We start from the raw sequence: 21,218 nt of genomic DNA, 5'->3' as shown, positions 1-21,218 counted from the left end.
CAATGCATGCTAGCGTACTATAGTCAGCCCGGGTGTGGTTAAGATGGCAGTAAACTATGTTACCTGCTGTCAAGATGGCTGAAATCCATTAAGTTGAACTCCCTGTTGTCCTGCGAGTGGTAGATGGTGTCGACATCCTGGAACAGAGGAAGAGTGCAAACAGATCAGACAAAAAGAAACGAGCAGTAACAGAAAAGAAGAGAGATATGGGACAGTTATATAAAAAATACCAGGGTTTTTTTTCCTTGTACAAAGGGAAAAAAACAGGAGTACATTAGAAAAACAAACAGAAGTGTTTTTGTACATCGTCCTCACCCACTGCACTTCTTCTTTGCAGCCAATTCCATTGTAGTCACAAAGAGCTGCGTATGTCTCAGAAAAACCTCCTGCAACATGGAGAGGAGAAGACAACAGATCAATCCAAAGCAGGCTACAGCAGATAAGACATGACAAGGATATAATAAAGATAGGTAGAGGACGTATGAAGGAATGAAAAGAGTGCAGGGGCAGAGATCAAAGAGTCAGAAAGAGTGAGACAGAGATAGTCAGCAGATTGGCTGTAAATATTGAGGTGAGATGAAAGTATTGCACCATGAAAGAGCTCTTCTTGTAGATTAATAGGATTACCAACAGAAGGGAAGTGCATCCAGCACAACTTTGGGCTTCTGACCCACTTAAGGATGAGCCTCCAACATGATTTGGTGCGAGTCAGTGTGTGGATGGACTGAAATGCAGCCGTGTATCTATCTGTAAGTGTAATGTGTGTGTGGCTCACCGCAGGTTTTATGGGGCTCTAACGATGATTCGGAGTTTGGGGAAAACTTGCAGCTTCCATCGGTCAGGTCTCCCTCTGCTCGACAAATAGGAGGACTGAAAGACAAAGACGGAGTTAAGCGGTTCAAACGAGACGAGCCATGCTGGTGTCTTCCACAAAGCTGAACGCAGGACATACAGTAGCAGTGCTGTCAGCGAAATGCTCACCAACATGCTAACCTGCTCACACTCACTGCCAATGTGTGGCAATGTTTAGCACTTTAGCTTAGCATGTTAGCATGCTACTATTGCTAATTTGCTAACACAAAGCACAACACAGAGACTAGAACTGAATGAGTCAGTCGATTCTTCGATTACGTTGTCAACTATTAAAATAATGACCAACTTTTTTGGAGAAAGGGAGATCTGTTTTCAGCTTCTCATGTGTGAATACTTTCTGAATTCTTCAGTCCGCCATGACCGTGAACTGAATATCGTTGAGTTGCAGACAAAACAAGACACTTGAAGATATCAACTTGGAAACAGTGATCAACATGCAACAGAAACCAATGACAGGTACAGTAGGTGGTTTTACAGATATTTGATCGCATCATTTCATCCTATGGGAAACATGAACCTGTGTACCATTTTTACTGTGTGGGGGGCACAGGAGAGTTTAAGGAAGAGAAGTGATATTTTGCAAACAGCTGGAAGTTTTTGTAGTTTGTCCAGCTGATTGGGCCCACATAAAAAAAACACACAAAAAAAAACACACACACAATCAGCCATTGTGGCAGCAGCTGAGACACAGATCATGCAGGCAGTACGCGTGTTAGGAAATGACTAGCAATTTTTGATACTGAGGGCACTGCATTCTGAACCCGCAGGAGCCAAAAACCAAAAAACGTCAGATGTGATGAAAATACCTCCAGCTGGGTTTACTTGAAATGGCTCGAGTGACTCACCATGACCTGTGATTTTCAGAGAAGTGCAAGCTAATGATAGCATGCAACCCGCAGCATAAACTGAGAGAGGAAAGAGCGGTGGAGGCGTTTAGCAACATGAACCTGAAGGTAACCGAGGTCTCATAACAAGCTGCACACTGCAAAGGCAGTGCAGACATTTCAGTTTTGTCTGAGGGGTTGCCCACAGCGACAGATTTTGAAAACCTCTGTGCTAGAAGCAAAATCACAGGATCACCACAGTCATCAGAAATTTCTCAGGGAGCCACGAAAGTCTGTATAAATTGAAATCAGGGAAACCTATCATAACTATTTAGATGTTTCAGTCAGAGGCAAAGTGGTGGACAGCCTGACAATGGCACCAACAGAGCTAAGTTTATCATCACTATCTAGGCATTATCCTTGATTGTTAGAAAGAGGCAATGTTGTGATGAGAAAGCAGCATCTGGTGCCAATTACAGGTTGGGGAAAAACTGGATGGCAAATATTATGCTTCCACCTTAATTATTAGCTACTCCTGCTGAAGTGCCCTTAAGCAAGACACTGAGTGCCCAAGAGACATTACACTGGTAGAAGACACCATACATAAATATAAACTCTCAGACAAGTTAGTAAATAAGGCTGGCAAAAGCATATTTGGACTTACAAAGACTCAGAACCAAATTTAGCATGTGCCTATTAAGAGAAATGCTGCTGCATAATATTTTCAAAATGATAATAGTCTTATTTGCATTGGCAAGATGCTAATTTGCAGCAGGCTCTGTTTTTTATTGATTATAGCTGCTCCGGTCCAAATTAAGTTGGAAAGTAAATGTCTTCATTGTCGAAAAAAAAAAAATGCTTATGACATTGCTTTGGTAGTGAATAAATAAAACATGTGAACTATAAAATTAGATCCCTGTACTAGTGTCTGCAGCTACAGCTGCAATTATATAAAAAGAAGCAGATTCCTCAGCTTACTTTTTTGTTTCCTTGCAAATGTTACTTCAATAATAATAATACAACACAAAAAAGCATCCAGTAAGCAGAAAAGAGTACGGAGCGGGATCACAGAGTAAATACTGTCTTCGTACATAATGCTGTGCTGTACCTGCTTTGGCTTTTTGATAGGATTACACCACTATACTGTTGCATTCAACACACACCGTCCCTTAATCCCATTTGTCAACAAATCACACACAACACCTAACCACATCCGTGACCTTAATCCCCACCTTATCTCGACTATCATCACCCCCCCTCTCGAGCTTGCGCGTACGTGCCCGTTATCTTGATGCTATCTGCATTATTGTACTTCAATGCGGCGGCACCAATCAGTTACAAGGCTGCGCAATCAAACCCACAACAACTTCCCCTCCCTCTGTCCTCCCCTCTCTCTTTATTCTTCTTTAAATGTTCTCACTGGAAGCAATTGTCTGGCGAGGCCCTAATGGAAAAGAGCCATTCTAAAAGATGATAGAGTGCAGAGATAGCCTTGTGCAGGTCAATAGTCGGTGCACAGTCAATCCCACTGCTCTTAGAAATTGTAGATGAGACCCATGAGAGAAGGGAATACACTCTGCCTTGCTTGCCTGCTCACCCATACATTCACATGACCATGGGACAAGAGATTTTACCACTTGAACTAAACACCTTCCAGCTTTTTTCAGCGTGTGCCAGCTTCCCTCTTCTGAAAGGGGCAGAGGACATAGAACTATGTAAGAAAGACTTTTTGACTTGAGGCCTAGCTCTGTTGCTCTATCAGTGACTGTGTGTTCTGCTCCTCACTGCTTACACTAAATAAGCTGCTTTAAAAAGAAAAAAGGAGCCAACACAATGCCTTCAGGTAACAACCTACTCAGTGTCAGCTGGCTGATTTAATCCCAGTGATTGCTGGCTGCTATAGTCTACCATGACACAGACACACAGGTTGGATGCAAACTAGAGCAATACAAGAATGCATTTGGCTGCTGAAGAGGAAAGCTGCCCGAAAGTGAAGCTGCCAACTTGCCAAGACGCTGTCGAGTGCTGTTAACTTGTCTTCGCTCTTCAGCACACACACACAACACAACAAAACACAACACAACAACAGAAAGTCGAGTTTTTTTTTGTTTTTTTTTTGTTCGAAGTCGAAGTGGGGATGCTGGGAGATACTCACGCATAAATAGAGTTATTGAAAACTCTGGAGAGGGCGTAGTTGATGTGGCTGACCATGTGATCCAGCTGGTCCTGGGTCTGTAGTCTCAGCGAGTAGGTGGTCTTGTCTGTATCGATGACAACCTGCATAATGGACATTTTTAACAGTGATACTCAATACTGCTATGTAGGTGCAAACAGCAGGAAAAATATTGAACTTCAGTGTGTCACCTGGTGTTCTGGATAGGTGTTCATTGCTCGGATTTCCAGGAAGTTGAAGGTGACTTCCATCTGAAAACAGCAGAAAAACATCAACACTTTGGACACTGACACAAAATACCCAGTGTACATCAACCTTATAGAATAATTCACTTATTTTCTTGGTTTTTGGACTTCATTTCTTTTGAAAAAGATATTATTGTACTCATCAAAGTGTAGCTGAGATTGGGAAACAGAGACAAATTACTTAAAAGATGTTGGATAAATTTAGAGAAACAAGGAGTAACAGCTAATTAACCCAGTTCAATCAATCACAGGGTAAAAACCAATTTGTGGTTTAACTCTGACCTACCGTACTCACTGCAGTTGAGCACGAAACTGAGCAAAGAGGGATTTTGAACATTTTGGATGCGTTCAGTGTCTACTGTTCACAAAGTAGGCAAAAACTCAGGAGACTTCTGAAGCTTTGAAAAAAAGCTTTGATAAAATTCAGATCCATCTATCACAACTTTGTGCTTTAGGTCACTTGTGACCAAAGCCTTGTGTAGAGGACAAACACAACAATAAAAAGAGTCAAACTGAGCATGTACAACAGTTTTATTCTAACCACATTAATGCTGCGCATTCCTCCAGACGCTGAGGGACCTGCTTGAATCTTGCTAACAAAAGAGAATACTGCCGGGCCTGGAAGAGAGAAATTGTTCTCAAACTTTCGAGCAAATGCTCTGTCTGCCACGCCACGATAGATCAACCCGGAAATCCACGTGACACTCTAAAACAAAGAATACGAGGGAATTGAACTGTTGAATTATTTACAGCCAGTCTTGATTATTTTATCACTTTAGCTTCTTTCAGTTTTGGGCTTTATTGTAGTGATACTGCCACTGTTCCAGATCTCAGAAGATATTCTGGTGTGTACAGTGTTATCATTCCTATACATAAACATATATTATCCTTTAACAAGTAGTTCAACATTCTGGGAAATATGCCGAAAGTGGGTGAGACGATTGTTACTACTCATATCTGTACAGTAAGCCAGTTAGCATAGCTTAGCACAAAGACTGAGGGTGCAGCTTCTAAACATGACCTAGAGAGAATAAGCATATATTTTCCAAAATGTCAAACTCTAGCTTTAAACCACTTACTTGATGCCACCTGCCACCTCATCATCTTTACTGTAAGCGTTGTCATGACTCCCATCGTTCTAAAACATCATCACCACAGTCATCATCGTTATCTCCTCTCTCCTGCTCTCAAAGTCAGACACTTTTTTTGTCACATCTCTTGTGAATTACCATGAGATCAAGGCTCGCAAGTGAAAGCCATAAAATTCCACTGAAAGCGGGGGAACATTTACCTTGGTGGGCACTTTGACAGCAAAGAGATACAGCCTCCATGTTGCCAGGACCTGAGGGGAGAACACATTCATTTTTCTGTCACAGAGCAGGAAATGCAAAATGCTAATCGCAGCAAAAAATAGCACAGCACAAACACCCCATAAAGAGAGCAAATCATCTCTGCGGCTCATCCGAATGGCTCGTAAGTCATGCTAAGCACTCAAGACATTAGCAACCTAATGATGATAGCGCGAGGGAGCGTGCGTGAGGAAGAAATATTATGCTGAGATTGAGAGTCAGATGACGGTCCGATTCATCGTGCTAAGTTGTGTTGATGGAACTAAGTAGCACATATTCAACAGATGCTTCATTGCGTCGGGGTGGGAAACGATGGTGAGATAAAAAGAGAGAGAGAGAGAGGGAGAGGAGAGAAAGAGGACAAAGAAGACGAGAGGAGTAAGCAGAAAGAGAGAGAGAGGTGTGCTTTTTGCCAAAAGAAAGGCATTACCATTTAAAAGTGTCTGGGGCAAAGTAAGAGAAGCAAAATGTGAATAAATTCAAAATCTGCCTATGTAATTAATCTCATTCATAATTCAAAATCTATAATTAGCATACCCCCATGCATGCACTGTGCATCTCAAACCCTCCCTGACTCCTCTCCAATTCTTGGCCATCCTTTGGTTTTGCTCTTTTTCAGCTAGCTCTAACTCTCTTCTTGTCTTGTCTCTCCCTCGCATCCTGTCATTCCTCTGATTTCTCTCTTCATCTCCATGGAAATCTGTTTGTTGTCCCTCCACCATCTTCTTTCTTAATCCCTAATCCCTCCACCTCCCTGCGTGCCACAGTGCCCTGTCTGGTTCACTCCCGCCTTAACACCTCACTCCATCCCCTCCTGCCCTCACCACCCACCACCCACCTCCTTCCTCCTCCTCCTTCTCAACTCCCCTGTCTCGCTTCCCGTTTCAGTTTTTCTATTCTTTTTCTGCTCTGTCGCTTTCGATTCCTCAAGGCCTCTCTCCGCTGAATGGCTAATGGCGCCCCGCTGAGTGGCGGTGAGAGGAAGAAAGAAAAACGAAACATACAAAGAGAGAGTGAGAGAGAAGGAGGGTATAGAAGGACAGAGACACCAGATTGCCCTTCTGATAATAAAGTCTTCGATACAAAAACTCCTGTCCACAGATCAGCCCTTTGTCTTAACTATATAGACATCTATAACAGACTGAACAGACGTAAGAGAAGGAATTAAAACAAGAGACTAAAAGAGGAGGAGACAGAGAGATAAAAAACATTTCGCACTAAGCTGGTGGAGGGGTCTTTACAGAGGATTGTGTAGTCCAATCACAGTTCACTGACAAGTTTGAAAACTGTTACATGAATCCAGAAAGGAGCGTGGGGAGGCGTGATGAGACCTTGAGGCACACAGAAAAGGGGGGGGGGGTATATATATAGTGAAAAAATGAAAGACAGAAGCATCTTCTCCCTTCAAAAGCCTTGCAGGCTAACAAAAGGTCTCATCATGTAAACACAGCCATCAATAATGCAGGCTCTTTGACGGCTGCCGATTTGATCCTCAGATGCTGAACAAGGCCTGTAGCGTACGGTTTCTCCTCTCCTTGATATATCATTTACAGCCCATTGAAGTATCATTAGAGACAATCAATACTCAGTTTTTGTCTACTTGGACAGGGCACGTGCAGCAGTGATGGAAAAATAAAAAGGATCAAGTCATACTCCATTCATACTTTAAAATGTCCCTACAACCTCTGTGCGTCCGTTTGTCTCCGGTAATATCAAGGGCAGGATCTGTGCTGTTGCGCATGGCTTTTCATTTTTACCTTCACAAGTGCAGGTCAGTGTCGTCCTTCTAACGCACGTCTGACGCAACCAATACGCTTCTATTTTTAGCATCGAGTGTTGTCAAAAATGCTGGTGGCCTACAATGAGCGCTGTGCTTGAACGCGTCCCGCGTAGACACAGATGGTGGACGGAACCTGCTGCTGCTGTCGCTACCTGTGCTGCGTAGACACAGTGTCAGGTTTTAGAAGCTGTGTCATCATTAATTTTTTCCGAACGTTAGCCAAACTACAGAATGAACTGTTATCTGGTGAACATGCATTACAAGTCAGTGACTATGCTCTACATTTATACACACTTTATGTGTTTTGGGGAGGTTAAATGCCACTCTATTTTTGTAATATTTAAAAAGTTAGTAAGAGTTGTGAGTCTGTGCAGTGTCCCATTCACCTTTTTCCCCTCCCCAGGATGAAGTTATGACCAGCCCTACTATAAATGGCTTACCCTGATGTCACCTGAACCAACCCAAACCCAGAGCTATACTATACAACAATGATGGCATCCTACAAGTTTGGCATACAGCTCACCTCTAGCTGAAACCCCTTTGAAAAGTACTACAGGGCCCGTTTGACAATCCCGCCTCATGCTCTGAAGATAAACGAGCTGTCTGAAACAGGGTTGATAAGTATAAATTATCCAGCTGTTAATATTAATTGGCAGACCTAAAGTCAAGTCCCACAACCAGGAGGTTTTCTCCTCGTGAGGCTTTTTGGCAACCTTCTCCTCAACAGATCTATCAGAAATCCTAAAAGCTGCACAAAGATTCCTCTTCAGCTTTGGAAATCCTCCGGGATGAGATGTTCGACTTTTGTGACCAGGTCAACCAAGTACATGGCAGGGGACACTCTCAAGAGGTGCGAGAGAGAGAGAGAAGGTCTGGTTGGCTAAGATGGCAGGATGGGGTGTGGGTGTGGGTGTGTGTGTGTGTGTGTGTGTGTGTGTGTGTGTGTGTGTGTGTGTGTATGGGGGGGGGGGGGTGTGGGGGGGTTACAGAGGTGCCCTTGCTGTGATGGTAGTAGTTCAAAGAGCCAGCCAGCAGGCCAGCCCCCTGAAGCAGACTGTGAGGGCATGGTGGGAGTGTGTGTCATACAGTGTGTGTCATACAGAGGGTGTACATGTACAGTACGTGCACGGGGAACAACAAATGTATCTCTTTCCGCGTGTGTGCGTTTGCATGCGCATGCAGCTGAGAGGGCAGAGGGCGGAGGCTTATATTAATCATAAGCCGTCAGGCTCTGGGTCTTGCACTTCAAACGAGATGGTGCAAATCAAAGTGTGTCTCTGGGTCGTGTGTGTGTGTGTGTGTGTGTGTGTGTGTGTGTGTGTGTGTGTGTGTGTGTGTGTGTGTGTGTGTGTGTGCGCGTGTGTGTTGCAGTGCTGCCTCTGAGGGAACAAGCTAAGGATCAGTGCCAGATTTGGCGGCCTGCGGTATTTCTGGCTCGGCCACAAGGGCATTTTAAAACACACACACAAACATACGCATAGTGCAAAATCAGAAACATTCCAATACAGACATTTGCATAAGTCTGACATGCTAGAAGAGCACACACTTAGTTTGGACATTCATGCACATATAATGATGCACAATAGCTAAGCTAAGCTGGCTTTGGACTACACTCGCCTGTCTCTCTCTCACTCTCACACTCACTCACACACACACACACACACACACACACACACACCTAACATCACTCAAGTGAACTCAGCGTCACAAAAACACAACCCTGCAATCAGTCAATCTGTCAGCTTATGTGCGTGCGTGTGCGTGCGTCTAAGTGACGGGGGTTTGAAAGCACAGATGCCCCAGGTCCAGCTTTATAAGTGGACTTTAGAGTGGCTAAAAGAGAGAGCAAGGGAAAGAGGAAGAGGGAGAGAGAGAGGGAGCCAAATGAGAGGGATGAAACGCAAAGCTCAAAAACACATCTTGTTCCAGATTCGCTCATAAAAACTGAGTCCAGTGTATCTCAAAGAGATGGCAAAGAGAGAGCCATGAAACCCGAAAGAGCTCTAAAAAGAAGACAGACAGAGAGACATAATGGGAAGGGGTTGCAGGGTTGTTCCACAGATGGGAGTAGGAGATGGGATAGAGTGTATAAGAGGAGAAATAGGTGCTATTTGCCATTTGTTGTAAGGGCTGAGGGGAGAGAAGAGAAAAAAAAGAGGAGAAAATAACAAAACATGAGCAAATGTGTGAATGTGGGATGAGATGGAGACGAGCAGCGAGTGTGGGAGAGGCCAAATGGATGGAGCAAAGAAGAGAGAGAGAGAGAGAGAAGGGAGAGGGGCATCAGGACAATGAGAGCGAGGGAGCTAAAGGAGAGAGAGAAACCTGAATAGGATGGAGAGATAAAATAGAGGCAGAGATCATTTGAGCTGCCTCTCAGCCCTGACAATACACACACTTTCTCGCTTTCTCGCGGGGGAAAAGAGAGAAGGTCAGCAGTCGCACTTCATAGCCTCGCTGCCATAGGCTACCAACATGTGTTATGATAATCAAAAGAAAGCACAGTCCTAATTACAGCACAGGGCGCTCGCCACGCACCGTCAGATGGTGAATCCCAGACGCTCGCAGAGAAAATGACTCCACGCTGAGAATCTCGCAGCGAAAAGCCATGAAAAGAAAACCGTGGATGATGCAGCGGCAATGTTCACCATTTCACAAGCACATTATTAAAAAAAAAAAAAGGGGGGGGGGGCTGAAAGAATGAGATTCTTCTTCTAGCACAGGCTGCCTCGGCTTTACTGCTTTGTAGTTGGCTTTCTTTCATAGTCCAATGCACAGTTGGAGCCCCTCTGCCAAGAAGCGTTATCTTAGCTGCAAGCAAGGCCCGTTTTCAAGAAAACAGTTGATTATGCAATTTAGGAACTGTGTCATGCTTTTGACTTTGCTTACCACCATGCAGGTTTTTTGTTTTGAAGTAGTTCAAAAAAAAAATAAAAAAACAACAACAACAAAAAAAAAAACCACAGGCTTAGTTTTAGTCCAAGTGATGATTCACCGTTCTGTACGCTCAATTGTCTAAAACAATGTGGAGTACAAAATTGCTGGGTGTGTATCTGCACTGGGACCTTGAAAGTCAAAAACATCAATCTCCCTCCCTCTCCAAATCTCCTCCGTCTGGTCATATCTTGTTGAAATCAGAAATGGCCAAAAAAAAAAAAAAGTCTTTGGAAATTGTCCGCACTATTTGGAGCCGTTTTGTTGCTTGGCAGTGTGTTATATTTCTCTCTGCACCCACAAGTTTATGGGAAGATGTTCCGTCGCATTCTCTAAGAGCTGGCTAAAATGTAAGTCAAATGTAGCAAATCCATAACGTGAGGCAAGATCCCGGAAAAGGAATTCATTGAGAGAGTATATTACAACACTTCAAATGCCAGTGATCACAAGTTTATTAGGACTGATATAAATGTGTAGAGATGCGGAGGTTGTACTATCATATTTCTCTCATTTTTGCTTCTCTGCACTGGCTGCCTGTAAAATCCTGAATAGAATTTAAAATTCTAAAGTTTTCCTTACCTATGAAGCTCTTCATGGTCGGCACAATCATATCTTTACGAGGTCAGAGTGCCCCATTGCCCCACTAAAAGACTGCACTTTCAGATTGCAGGGTTTCTTGTGGTCCCTAAAGTCTGCAAAAGTAGAATGGCAGGCAGAGCCTTCAGCTATCAAGCTGCTCTCCTGTGGAACAAGCTCCCAGTTGCAGTGAGCTCTTCTCTTCTTCATAATGTACAAATTCATGTCCCATTAATGCTTCTTCCCTGCAGTTTTTCTGCCTTATCGTCTCACAGGTTGTGACTGTGGTGCTCAGTCGTAATGTTCAGTGAGAGAGAACAGGCAATTTACAAGACTGACATATTAAAAAGTCACTGCTTCGAGATAGCTCTGATTAGTTTCTTCTGTAAGGGTCAGCTCCAGCTCTGCCCGTGGTGTGTTGAGTGTGCAAGGGAGCAGGCTGCGTGTAAGACACCAAACTGTGCCAGGATCCATTGGGAATATATTCGGTGTCGGTTTACAAACTTTTTAAAAGTAACTGTAGCTATCATCACCCAGAAAGTTTGCATCTCGAACAGCTGTGTCAGATCATAAACTGTGACTGTGAAAGTACCAAAGAATCCTGAAAATTGTGGCTCACTTGTGTTTCGGTTCTCAGATAAAACTCATTAATTTGTTGTTTGTTGTTGTTTCTACAACTTTTAAAAGCCGAAAAGGAATCAAACAAACAATCTGTGATAACCTAAAAACAGCTGTAACACCACATCTGCTTTTGTTTATGGCGTCTGATGTTGATCCGTTTGCTAGATAATACCTTATGGTGTGAAGTAAATTTACTAGATTTCAGCACTAATAGAGTATTTCGGGAAAGTTTTACATTGTGATAATACAGTTTACTGACGATAGTTTTAGTCACAATTGAGAATTTGATACTGGCACAACCCTGATTATACACCGAAACGTCTACAAGTCAGGCGATGGAAAGTGTCCATTTAAAAATATGAGTTACCCTCTAAAATCCAACCAATAGTGTGTCCTCATTAGAACGTCTCTGCATGGTAAGTACACCTGTCTTTCTAACTGATCGTTTGAAAAGCAGCTTTCCATTAAAAATGTGCAGTCTCCAAGCTGAGATAACCATCAAGACATAATCACAGTTATTTCTTCAAACTGTGGAGTTCCTTCCAGAGCCACATCAGACACCGTTTAAGTGATTTTACAGGCTGAGTAGCAGTCTTCATTATGAGTAAGTGAACTTTACACCACTGAATTACCTCAGGGTCCGGACAAAATCAGTTAAGCACAAGTCAATGATGTAAGTTCAAACTGGACAGAACGCTGAGGAACAAAAGCAATTTAACGATTCCAAAGAGCATTAAAATTCAATAATTAAGAAGATGCAGAACAAGAAGATTGAAAACGCTAATTCGTTCAGATGAGGTTTCAAAACCCAGAGGAGTAAAAGAAACATAGAAGCTTCGAAACAATCGAGGCAGAGGAGAAAAAAAACTAACGGCAAGAAAATGACACTAACGAGCAAAGACAAGTCAGTTAAGGAAAACGAGAAAAGAAAGAATTAACACACGAGGCAGCTCTTAAAACCAATGAGTTTTATACTACTTTTATTTACTTCTATTTATTCACAAACTCATCCAGTGCCACTACATTTGGAAATGGTATTAACTGCCAACTGCTACATAGTCAGCGTTTACCTACGTACTTTCAACACTGGTTTATATCAGATGTTAAATATGATGCATAATTATGTGTTTGTTAGTGTTTCATCACTTGAAAATAAGAACTGTTGTGTTTTTATTACCTTAGATTGAGCCTTTTATGTCTGCAGACACTTCACATTCTCTAGTATGGAGCCCTCAATGTTGAAGCACCATGTTTCTACTTAGCCCAGAACGGACAAACTGAACACTGGATCTAGATAAGACCTTCCACGTTTTCAGCAGCCGCCATAGTTTCTCCTTCACAGTTAGAAGAGAAGGGCAAGTGGTCGAGGGTTGCTATCCGTGACTACACTGCTAAACAATACTAAATCTACACCCTGATCCTTTAGCTTCAGTTACAGAGGCTAAACAGAAACTTCACTGAATTAATTGTCTTGATGACTTCATAGTAACTTTAACACTGTACACGTTCTATCAATCAATACAAATTGGTATTGGCAAACCTCACTCCTCGTTTCCTAAGATGTATTCTAGGTAGTCTAGTGTTTGACAAATACTTAGCAAATGGAATACAGAGGAAAACAAGTTGTGATTTGTGAAAACCCAAAATGTGAATTTTAACACAATTGCTGTATTAAAGATTTTATTTCTTGTGTCCATAAATTGCTCTATGAGATGTGTAACTGAAATTTTTTTTTTTTATTTCACTTGGATGGAGAAATGAAGGAGAGAAAAAACTTTTAACATAATTAAATTATGGTTAGTTTGTGCAAAATAAAATCAATGTTAAAAGTGATTGCTGACCATAAATCATGTGTTACTTCCACCAATCTTTTAAATAACAGCGCTGCTGTAAAGGTCCCCAAATGAATACGCCAAGTGACGCCACCACAATCAAATCTTTGAATGCTGCACCGCTAACTCAACCTCAAACCTCAGTCCTACTGGAGTCCTGTGATCGGGACCTCCGCGTAGCCGCAGAACCTAAGTGGAAATAAGCATCCTGAGCACCCGAGTGTGCACAGGACTGTCAAACAGTCTCAGCCGGTAATGGACCCATTATTAGGTAGGAGCGAGGGAACCACAGAGTCAACAGAGGATAACACACAGTGACTGATCAGGATAAATAAGTGGCGGAAGAACCAAATCGGCAACTGGGGCATCACAACACATCAGAGATTCGTCACCCCCCCCCCCTCGCTCTCTCTTCCTCCAGTGCCTTCCCTCTTGTGGGGGTGCCCTCCCCTCCTCCATTGCACTCACCCACCGCCCCCTCCCCAACCTCCTTGTCCTAACTCTCTGCCTTTGAAGATGCTTTGTTTTCTGAGTTGCATCTTCAAGTAGGGTGATCTAATAATGGCCCTAAGACTGTATATGCTGGCAAGTTTTGATGCACTGAACCGTGTGTGTGTGTGTGTATGTGTGTGTGTGTGTGTGTGTGTGTGTGTGTGCACACGCGCATAGATGCCTCCTGCATATGTCAAACTGTGAGTGTGAGTGTGTCTAAGTGCGTGCACGCCCCATAATGGAAACATGAATGTTGATGCTGCCCAGTGCCTTGCCCTAGGAGCCATTTGAATGTCTTGGTAAGCCCTTCCCTGTATCTGTCTGAGATGGGTGGGGTGAGTCGACCCTGTGCGTGTGTGTGTGTGTATGTGTGTATGTGTGTGTGTGTGTGTGTGTGTGTGTGTGTGTGTGTGTCGCAGCATGATGGCTGGGTACAGTCAACACACACAGACAGCTGGATACCAGCAATCTCCGGAGGGAATGGGTGGGAAAAAAAGGGAGCAAGTCGTAGAACAAAGACTTTAATAGAGTCAATATAAACTTGATGGATAACATCATAAAAACTTAAACAAACAAACTAGAGGAATCGAGATGAAAGCTACCATCGTGTTCAGATTTAAATCTTCAGCCATGAAGGAGGATCCACGTGAAAAGAGAGGATAAAGGTAGAGATAAAGAAGGCCTCGTCTGAGCCTCCAGGCTTCGAAAAATGATTACCAAGACTAAAGCTCATATCCATACGAGGAAGGAGCCCGAAAATATTCCACTTTCCCTAACTACCATGTATGACATTTTCAAGCATGAGTGAATATTCTATGCACAATACCCAACGAGACTGAAACTAACTCTATTTACAAACTCCCTCATCTATTCACCCTTCATACATCCAAACAAATTTATCCATTAGCGTGAAAAGATTGCCTTTTAGAGGGGTAGACCCTGACAACGAGCTAGAATGAACGCTTATATCCACCGGCCCCCCACCCCTGCCTCGTCCCTCCTCGCCTCCCTTCCCTTGAAAGAATTTGGAGCAGTGGCAGCAGCAGCAGCAGCCAAGGCCCATTTGGATAGTAAAAAAAAAAAAAAAAAAAAAAAACCTCTCATAAGGCAGAGACCTAATTGAATTGCTTCTGATGGAAAGAGGAGCTCAATACCCTTTTACAGGTTTGAGTAAAGATGGAGGGAAGCGGGAAGGGCATAGGGGGGAGAGACAGAAAGAAAGTGAGAGGCGACCGGCGGGGTGGTAGGAAGGGAGGAAGAGGAGGGGGGTGATGACGAGGAGGAGAATAATTGAGATGGACAGATAAGGAGGGAGGGGAGGAGATGAAACAAAGAGAGGAGATGACAAAAATAGAGTAGAGGGGGTAATAACGGAGAGGCTGAGGGAGAGGAGGGGGTAACAGGGGAGAGCGTGAACTGAGAGAAGTACGGATTAATAGTTCTGATTCGCTTATCGGCTTGTCTTGTTTGCCGTCCGCAGGGGAGGAAATGAGCTCGCTACCGCGCATAGCAACTGTGTGTGAGTAACTGATCAGTCACTAACGTAGCTGACTGGTTGACAATTTCTCAATAAAAAGAGGTGGCCTTGGCTTGCACACGCTCCTTGAACATGTCACAGGCTGCCCACACACCCTCTGGCGTAGACTCACACAGGGTTCTTCTTCAGAGAGAAAGAGGAAAAAAAACAACAACAAATGATGCCCCTGTATGTCAGGCTAACACAGACGTACACACACACACACACACACATGCACACACCAACTCTGCCCCATGGCATTAAGGCCATCCTGCCACATCTAATAAACTCTGAGGATGGACTCAGTAGGCCGTGGCATGGTGTCCACTCTGCTCTGCTTAGGCAGCATCTGTCTTAAGCCTGATTTTCGACATGTCTGCCGCGTGTCTCGGGATGCATAATCTGTTGACTTCTTATGGCTCTTTCAATTTGCCGCCATTAACTTCCATCGATTTCCATTTTGTCCATCAGGAGCCAGCGCCACTCTGTTTCAATATTCAACAGCTCGCGTGTAAAGACGCTTTCACTTTAACGACGACTATGTCTTTCAGGTGACCTGGTGTGATAGCGGACAGTGGGGGGTGTGGGTGTGTGAGGGTGTTGGTGTCTCTTACCAGAATCCTGTCCTCTGATTTGCCGCTTCTGGTGTCCTGCTTGATAGCTCGTACAAACTTAATAGCCTGCTTGTCCAGGACCTTCCTGATGCTCTCTGGAGAAAAGAGCAGAGAGAAAAAAGGAAAAAGAGTAAAACAGGAGAGCTAATTGCATAATGTAAACACATAACAGAATGAAAAGCACTGCCCTGAGATGCACTCCGAAACACTGTAAAAAGCTTTTATGGTGGAAATCAATAAATTCAAATATAGAGCTGGGTAATAAATAACAGGAAACCCCTGAATAAATGAGCAGAGAGACATTAGGGATGCACAGATTTAGTCTCCCAGTACCAACTCTGATACCTTAACTGTTATGTGATACAGACGGGCTCTTTTTCTTCCCTTTGTACCTCGCTGTGTGGATCTGATTGGGTGATTCCTCAATGCAAGGAAGGTAACTTAAGGATATAACTACGCATCACTGCTTAACCGTAACAGTAAGCTAGAAGCCACTATTCATGTAGTGACAATCGCTACGACGAGAAAACAATGGAGCTCCTGCTGTGACAATGTCATCTAAGTGACAGGAGTGAACAAACTGTTAGCAAATATTGATATGCACGACAATATTATGAACAAGGGGTTGCTGTGGTGTCAACAGCCCAGTAGGAGAGTGTACAAGCATTTTTTTAACGGCAGTGATTAAAAATCTGGTTTTAAATGTGGACCGGACAGATCCTCTTTATATTGGTCAGTAAGTATTGGTGCAAGTATCGATCGTGTCGGAGATGTACGCAACACCTGTGTACTTAACACCTCTGGAAGATTGTGTCAGACAGTGCTCCTCACCATTATCGAACACTGAGAATCTCACCAGTAGATAGAATTTGCTCAAAGTCAAGAATGAACTGTCAAGTTTGATACTGAAGACAACATCGACAATAAATCGGATAAATCATTTAGGAATCTAGAACTTTTTTCACTATTTCCAATCATTTTATAAGCCAGGCAATTCATCGGAAAAATAATCAAGAGAATAATGAAATTATAAAAATGAGGAGTAGGTGCAGGTGTACCAAAAAGCAAGTAAGTGGCCCTTGAGTTGAGATTTTTTTTTTTTTTTTTTTTTTAAACAACCAAGGGCACTGTTTATCCTTCTGGTCGAAACCCTTTTAATGACAGAAAATGTTGCAAAAAAATTCTACTTCTACTACTGCAAATAAATAAAGTTATAAAAATCCTTTTTGTGGCTCAGAGGGAGCTGATAAATTGCCTCAAGTACAACCCACTGTTGTACCCAACAGAGGCAAATGGGTGTTTGGAATTAAAAAGAAGCTCGCTTCTCAGACCTCTGTAGGCTGCTCCTAAATGGTAAAGTTGCACTGGGAGTAATGTGGGCATCACGTTTTGGAAAGGAAGAAGAATGCAAAGGGGAGTAAAAGAGATCACATCTTTAGTTGTGCTACATGATTTTTATTCTTTTTTTTCTGCCCTTTGTGAGACCCACAACTCTAATCCAGTGGAGCAAGCTATGCCAAGGACCAGTGTTCTGGAGGATTCTGATAGCCAGAAAGCTCAACAACAAAGACACAACACTCTGTGTTGGGTTTCCTTTTCATTCGTCAGCCACCTGTTCATTGTGCTATTGTACTGATAGTAAAGTCAACTGGACATCAGAGTATTTGGAACCAGCGGGTGACACTTTTTGAACATTGCTATATGAAAATTTATCTGTTACTTTGCTTTTTCTTTTTTTTTTTATCTTCCATCAAAATGATTCTACAGTGCACTAACTTGGTGCTAAATAAAGCTGTGGCTCACTAAAATGTGTCTATATCCGAGTAAAATCACCATGTTGATACCAATAATGCTGTCAGTGTTTTGTCTTTGATTTCCAGCTTAGGGGTAGACTGGTGGAGACAGTCTCACAGGACTTAGCAGTCACAGAGACAAGTAGACAGCTACAAAGACACAAACACGAGGATAGGTGCACACACACACACACACACACACACACACACTTGCTGAAGGGGACTCATAACTGGGCTATTTTTAGCCTCAGAGAAAGAAAGAAGCAGCCCAGCTCATCTCAATGGAATCGACCATGAGATCCAGACCTGCAATCTTTAGGGGCCTCTCGCCTCCATTACATCACCCCACACGAACCTGCTGAAGCTCACTGAACCGGCACCGGAGGCCTCCACCATTTACATCTCCTCCACAACCGACCAGCACAATACAAGCTGTTCTTCACAAACACAATGTCAACCTATATCCTCAGACTTGACAAACATGCTTATAATGCCTGCGAGCTGTGCGATATTCACATTTCAAGCGGGGCTACCCATGCTAAATATGAGCCCACCAGATGGAGACACAGCACAACACGCTGTGTCACGATGCTCCACTGTGTCACCATCTCTCTCACTACCGCACACGCAAAAATTCTCACTTTCTACATCCTCGGCAACAACCATGAAGTTGGCTCTCACGCTTGGGTGAGCGGCAGCAGATGCGGGAAGGATGAGGGTGGGAATCACATCGGCAGATCGAAGGAAGGCTGAGCCGAAGACAAACAGAGAGTTACTGACATTAAGCTGGGTAAGACCCAATCGCTTAAACCTTTTAGGACACTGTGACCCCCCCCACTCCATAAGGCATGATGGTGTGACCTCGACATCTGCTCCCAGAGGGGGTGAAAAAGGGCAGGGTGGGACAGTCCTCCCCTTCCATTCCTTCTCATATCAGCGCTCTGCCCTTTTGACACTTTGATGGATCTCCCCCTTCTCATGATGACCCCTCCTCCTCCTCCATCTTGTCCTAACCCAGCAGGTGCGTTGATGGCCTAATGCCACCCCGGCTCTTATCGCTGGGGGTCAGACAGACGGGGGCTTGACCAGGTTGAGCTAAAACAAACAGTGAGATTTAAGTGACTGTGTCAGGATCATTTGGAGTGAGAGGCAGCCCTTCTTTAACACCTGATCATCCAACATGTTGGTGTGTGTGTGTGTGTGTGTGTGTGTGTGAGAGAGAGAGGCTCAGCCTGCGTGCAGCTGAACCTCATGCTGCCTGCAAAGCGCTCCCAGTCCCACAATGACTCCCACGCGTGCACACGCAGAGAGAGACATGAAAGTCATAATGAATGCACCTCAAAGCCACGATGAAAAAACATATTCATATGTATGTATATATATACACATAAACACAACACTGGCAGCGTTACAGGACTCTTGTGCGCGAGAAATTTCGCGGCACATCTTTATGCCAAAATCAATGTGAAAGTGAAGGCACCCGCGCGCAGATCGATGGGATTTACAATCTTCACGAGCTTCAACAGCCATTAAGTGTGATTTTGCCTTGGGAGACATTTCCGCCGCTCGCCTGCGGTGATAACTCATTTCAGATGGAGGAGCGGAGATTTAAGTCAGAGTGAAGACAAACTAACGCGCTCCTGAAGCAGCTCCTCCAGTTTGACGCTAAAACACACACACACACACACACACTAAAAACTCCATGTCCGCGCTCACCTGTGATTTCCCTGCTGACGTTAACGAAGCCCGCCGCCGTGGTTTCCTTTGAGGAGGCCATGGTGCGCTCCTCCAGCTGGTCCGACTCCTTCTCTTTCCTCCGGCTCTCTACCGTCCTCTCCTCGCACTTCTTCTTCTCCTTCTTCTTTTCTTCGCTTCTTCTTTTTGAGCTCTCTCCGCGCCTGCAGGTGCTCCGGCCGCTGCAACAGTCCGCACAGTGCGATGTGGAGCGACGCCGTGGTGCGCACTGGCAACAAAACTGATGAAGAAAAAAAAAGAAAAAAAAACCCCGAGGAGCGACTTCAATACTCAAGCACATGAGAGAGAGAGAGAGAGAGAGAGAGGAGGGGAGGGGTGTGGGGATGAGCGGTGGAGGGGTTAGAGGGTGTCACTGTATTTTCATCAGATATTATGGCTGAATCTTATCATATTTGCATGGAAACTGTGTTCTCATGGCAACATTCAGAGAGGGGTCACTTCAGGTAAGAGCATACAAACAGGTCATGTAACTGACTGGAAAGAGATAAAGAAGGTCCAGATCTCACTCTTCATTCACTTTGACTCAGCATGAATCAGAATCAGAATCAGAAATAGTTTCATAATCCCAGGGAGAAATGATTTAAAATATTTCAATTATACATAATAAGACATGAGGTACGGGTCAGTGTTTAAATCTCTTTAACAGCCCAGGGTGAGTGGCTGGTAACAGCTAAAGAGGATCTCAGATTGATAAACAATAAAACAACATTATCATCAGAAACATTATTAGTCAGTCAGTGAATCCACCACAAGGAAGTCTAATTAATCAATAAATCATCACTTGGGTGCAAGAGGTGGTTAGTTGCAATAAATATTAGGAGATGTATAATATATATCTAACAAGAAGCTGAGTAAATCTATCCCTTTGAAAACTTAAAGGTTTGTTTTTTATTCTACTTTTATGAAACCCCCAAATGTTCAAAATTAAATGCTCAGTATTTCATATTAATTTTAAAAAATCTGTTAGTTGTGAAATATTTTAATGACTTTCTAAAACCCTTGTTATGAAATGTTATTTTTATTTTTTTCATAAAATTCATAATGCCATTTTTCACTGAAGCTTACATGTCACCTTTCAATAACATTAAAAAAACTCTGTCAGCTAGCTAGGAGAAAAAAAAAGGAAAAACAAACAAACAAATGGCATAACTACATAAACGATGACACGTTGCTATGGTGATCATAGTTTCACATTGTCCAGGTAATATCCGGTTGTACATTCTGTCTGGAGGACAAAAACTTGAAATGCATCTGTCTGAATCCATGTGAATGAAACAAATTTTATGTGACAAATAATACACTGAAAATTTTAATTAAATGAACCAACCTCGGGTCGTGGCTAACATCTCCTGTTATGGAGTTTAACAAGGCAACACACGGAGCTAACTCTGCAGCTAACTGGCTGTCAACATGGATTTGGCGGCATTAGCATTAAACTGAAGAGGCAGTGTTAGCAGCTGAGGCGCTCTGGTTCATTTAGAGATAAGCTACCTCGACTGCTTCTCAAGACGTTCTCAGAGAAAAACACACAGGGGCCTCCCAACATTGCGTCTCCGTTCACTCCTTCACTGTTACAAAGATAAAAATTACTTTTAAGTCTACTCTTTGGTGGTTGTAGCCATGTCTATGGTTGTAGCTAAACTAGCTAGTTTCCCGGCGGTTTGCTGAGGGCAGCTGTGATTGGCTGAAAAGTGAGAGGGGGCGGTGACCAGTGACAACTTCAGTGTCATGAGAAGAAAAATAAACAATGTAATATTTATTTATTTATTTATTTATTTATTCATTTAGAGATCAAAGTAAACTTCAATGATGCTGTTGATGTGAAAAAAAATTCTAAAATA

The 21,218-nt window shown here is 43.3% G+C and overlaps 1 protein-coding gene across 8 annotated transcripts in view; it reads right to left on the bottom strand.

Annotated features, from left to right (window-relative positions):
- carmil3 (capping protein regulator and myosin 1 linker 3) overlaps positions 1 to 20,990 on the bottom strand; it is a 76,067-nt gene extending 55,077 nt beyond the window's left edge. For 6 of the 8 annotated variants that reach the window (XM_027283182.1, XM_027283186.1, XM_027283184.1 and 3 more), the window contains exons 1-9: positions 20,869 to 20,990; positions 19,339 to 19,597; positions 15,830 to 15,924; positions 5,407 to 5,457; positions 4,062 to 4,121; positions 3,853 to 3,974; positions 776 to 870; positions 316 to 386; positions 64 to 137 (exon numbers count right to left, since the gene is read on the bottom strand). In XM_027283182.1, coding sequence (XP_027138983.1) covers positions 64 to 137; positions 316 to 386; positions 776 to 870; positions 3,853 to 3,974; positions 4,062 to 4,121; positions 5,407 to 5,457; positions 15,830 to 15,924; positions 19,339 to 19,399 — 629 coding nt within the window. In that variant the 5' untranslated portion in view covers positions 19,400 to 19,597; positions 20,869 to 20,990. Of the gene's footprint in view, positions 1 to 63; positions 138 to 315; positions 387 to 775; positions 871 to 3,852; positions 3,975 to 4,061; positions 4,122 to 5,194; positions 5,254 to 5,406; positions 5,458 to 15,829; positions 15,925 to 19,338; positions 19,598 to 20,704; positions 20,820 to 20,868 lie in introns of those variants that run through there. The other 2 variants (XM_027283183.1, XM_027283188.1) reach the window with 2 other exon arrangements.
- Between the last annotated feature and the right edge of the window lie 228 nt (positions 20,991 to 21,218).

This window comes from Larimichthys crocea, chromosome X, assembly GCF_000972845.2.
Source record: "Larimichthys crocea isolate SSNF chromosome X, L_crocea_2.0, whole genome shotgun sequence".
Lineage (NCBI taxonomy): Eukaryota > Metazoa > Chordata > Actinopteri > Sciaenidae > Larimichthys > Larimichthys crocea.
Note: the sequence above shows the minus strand (reverse complement) of the source record. Positions and strands in the feature narration are given on the sequence as shown.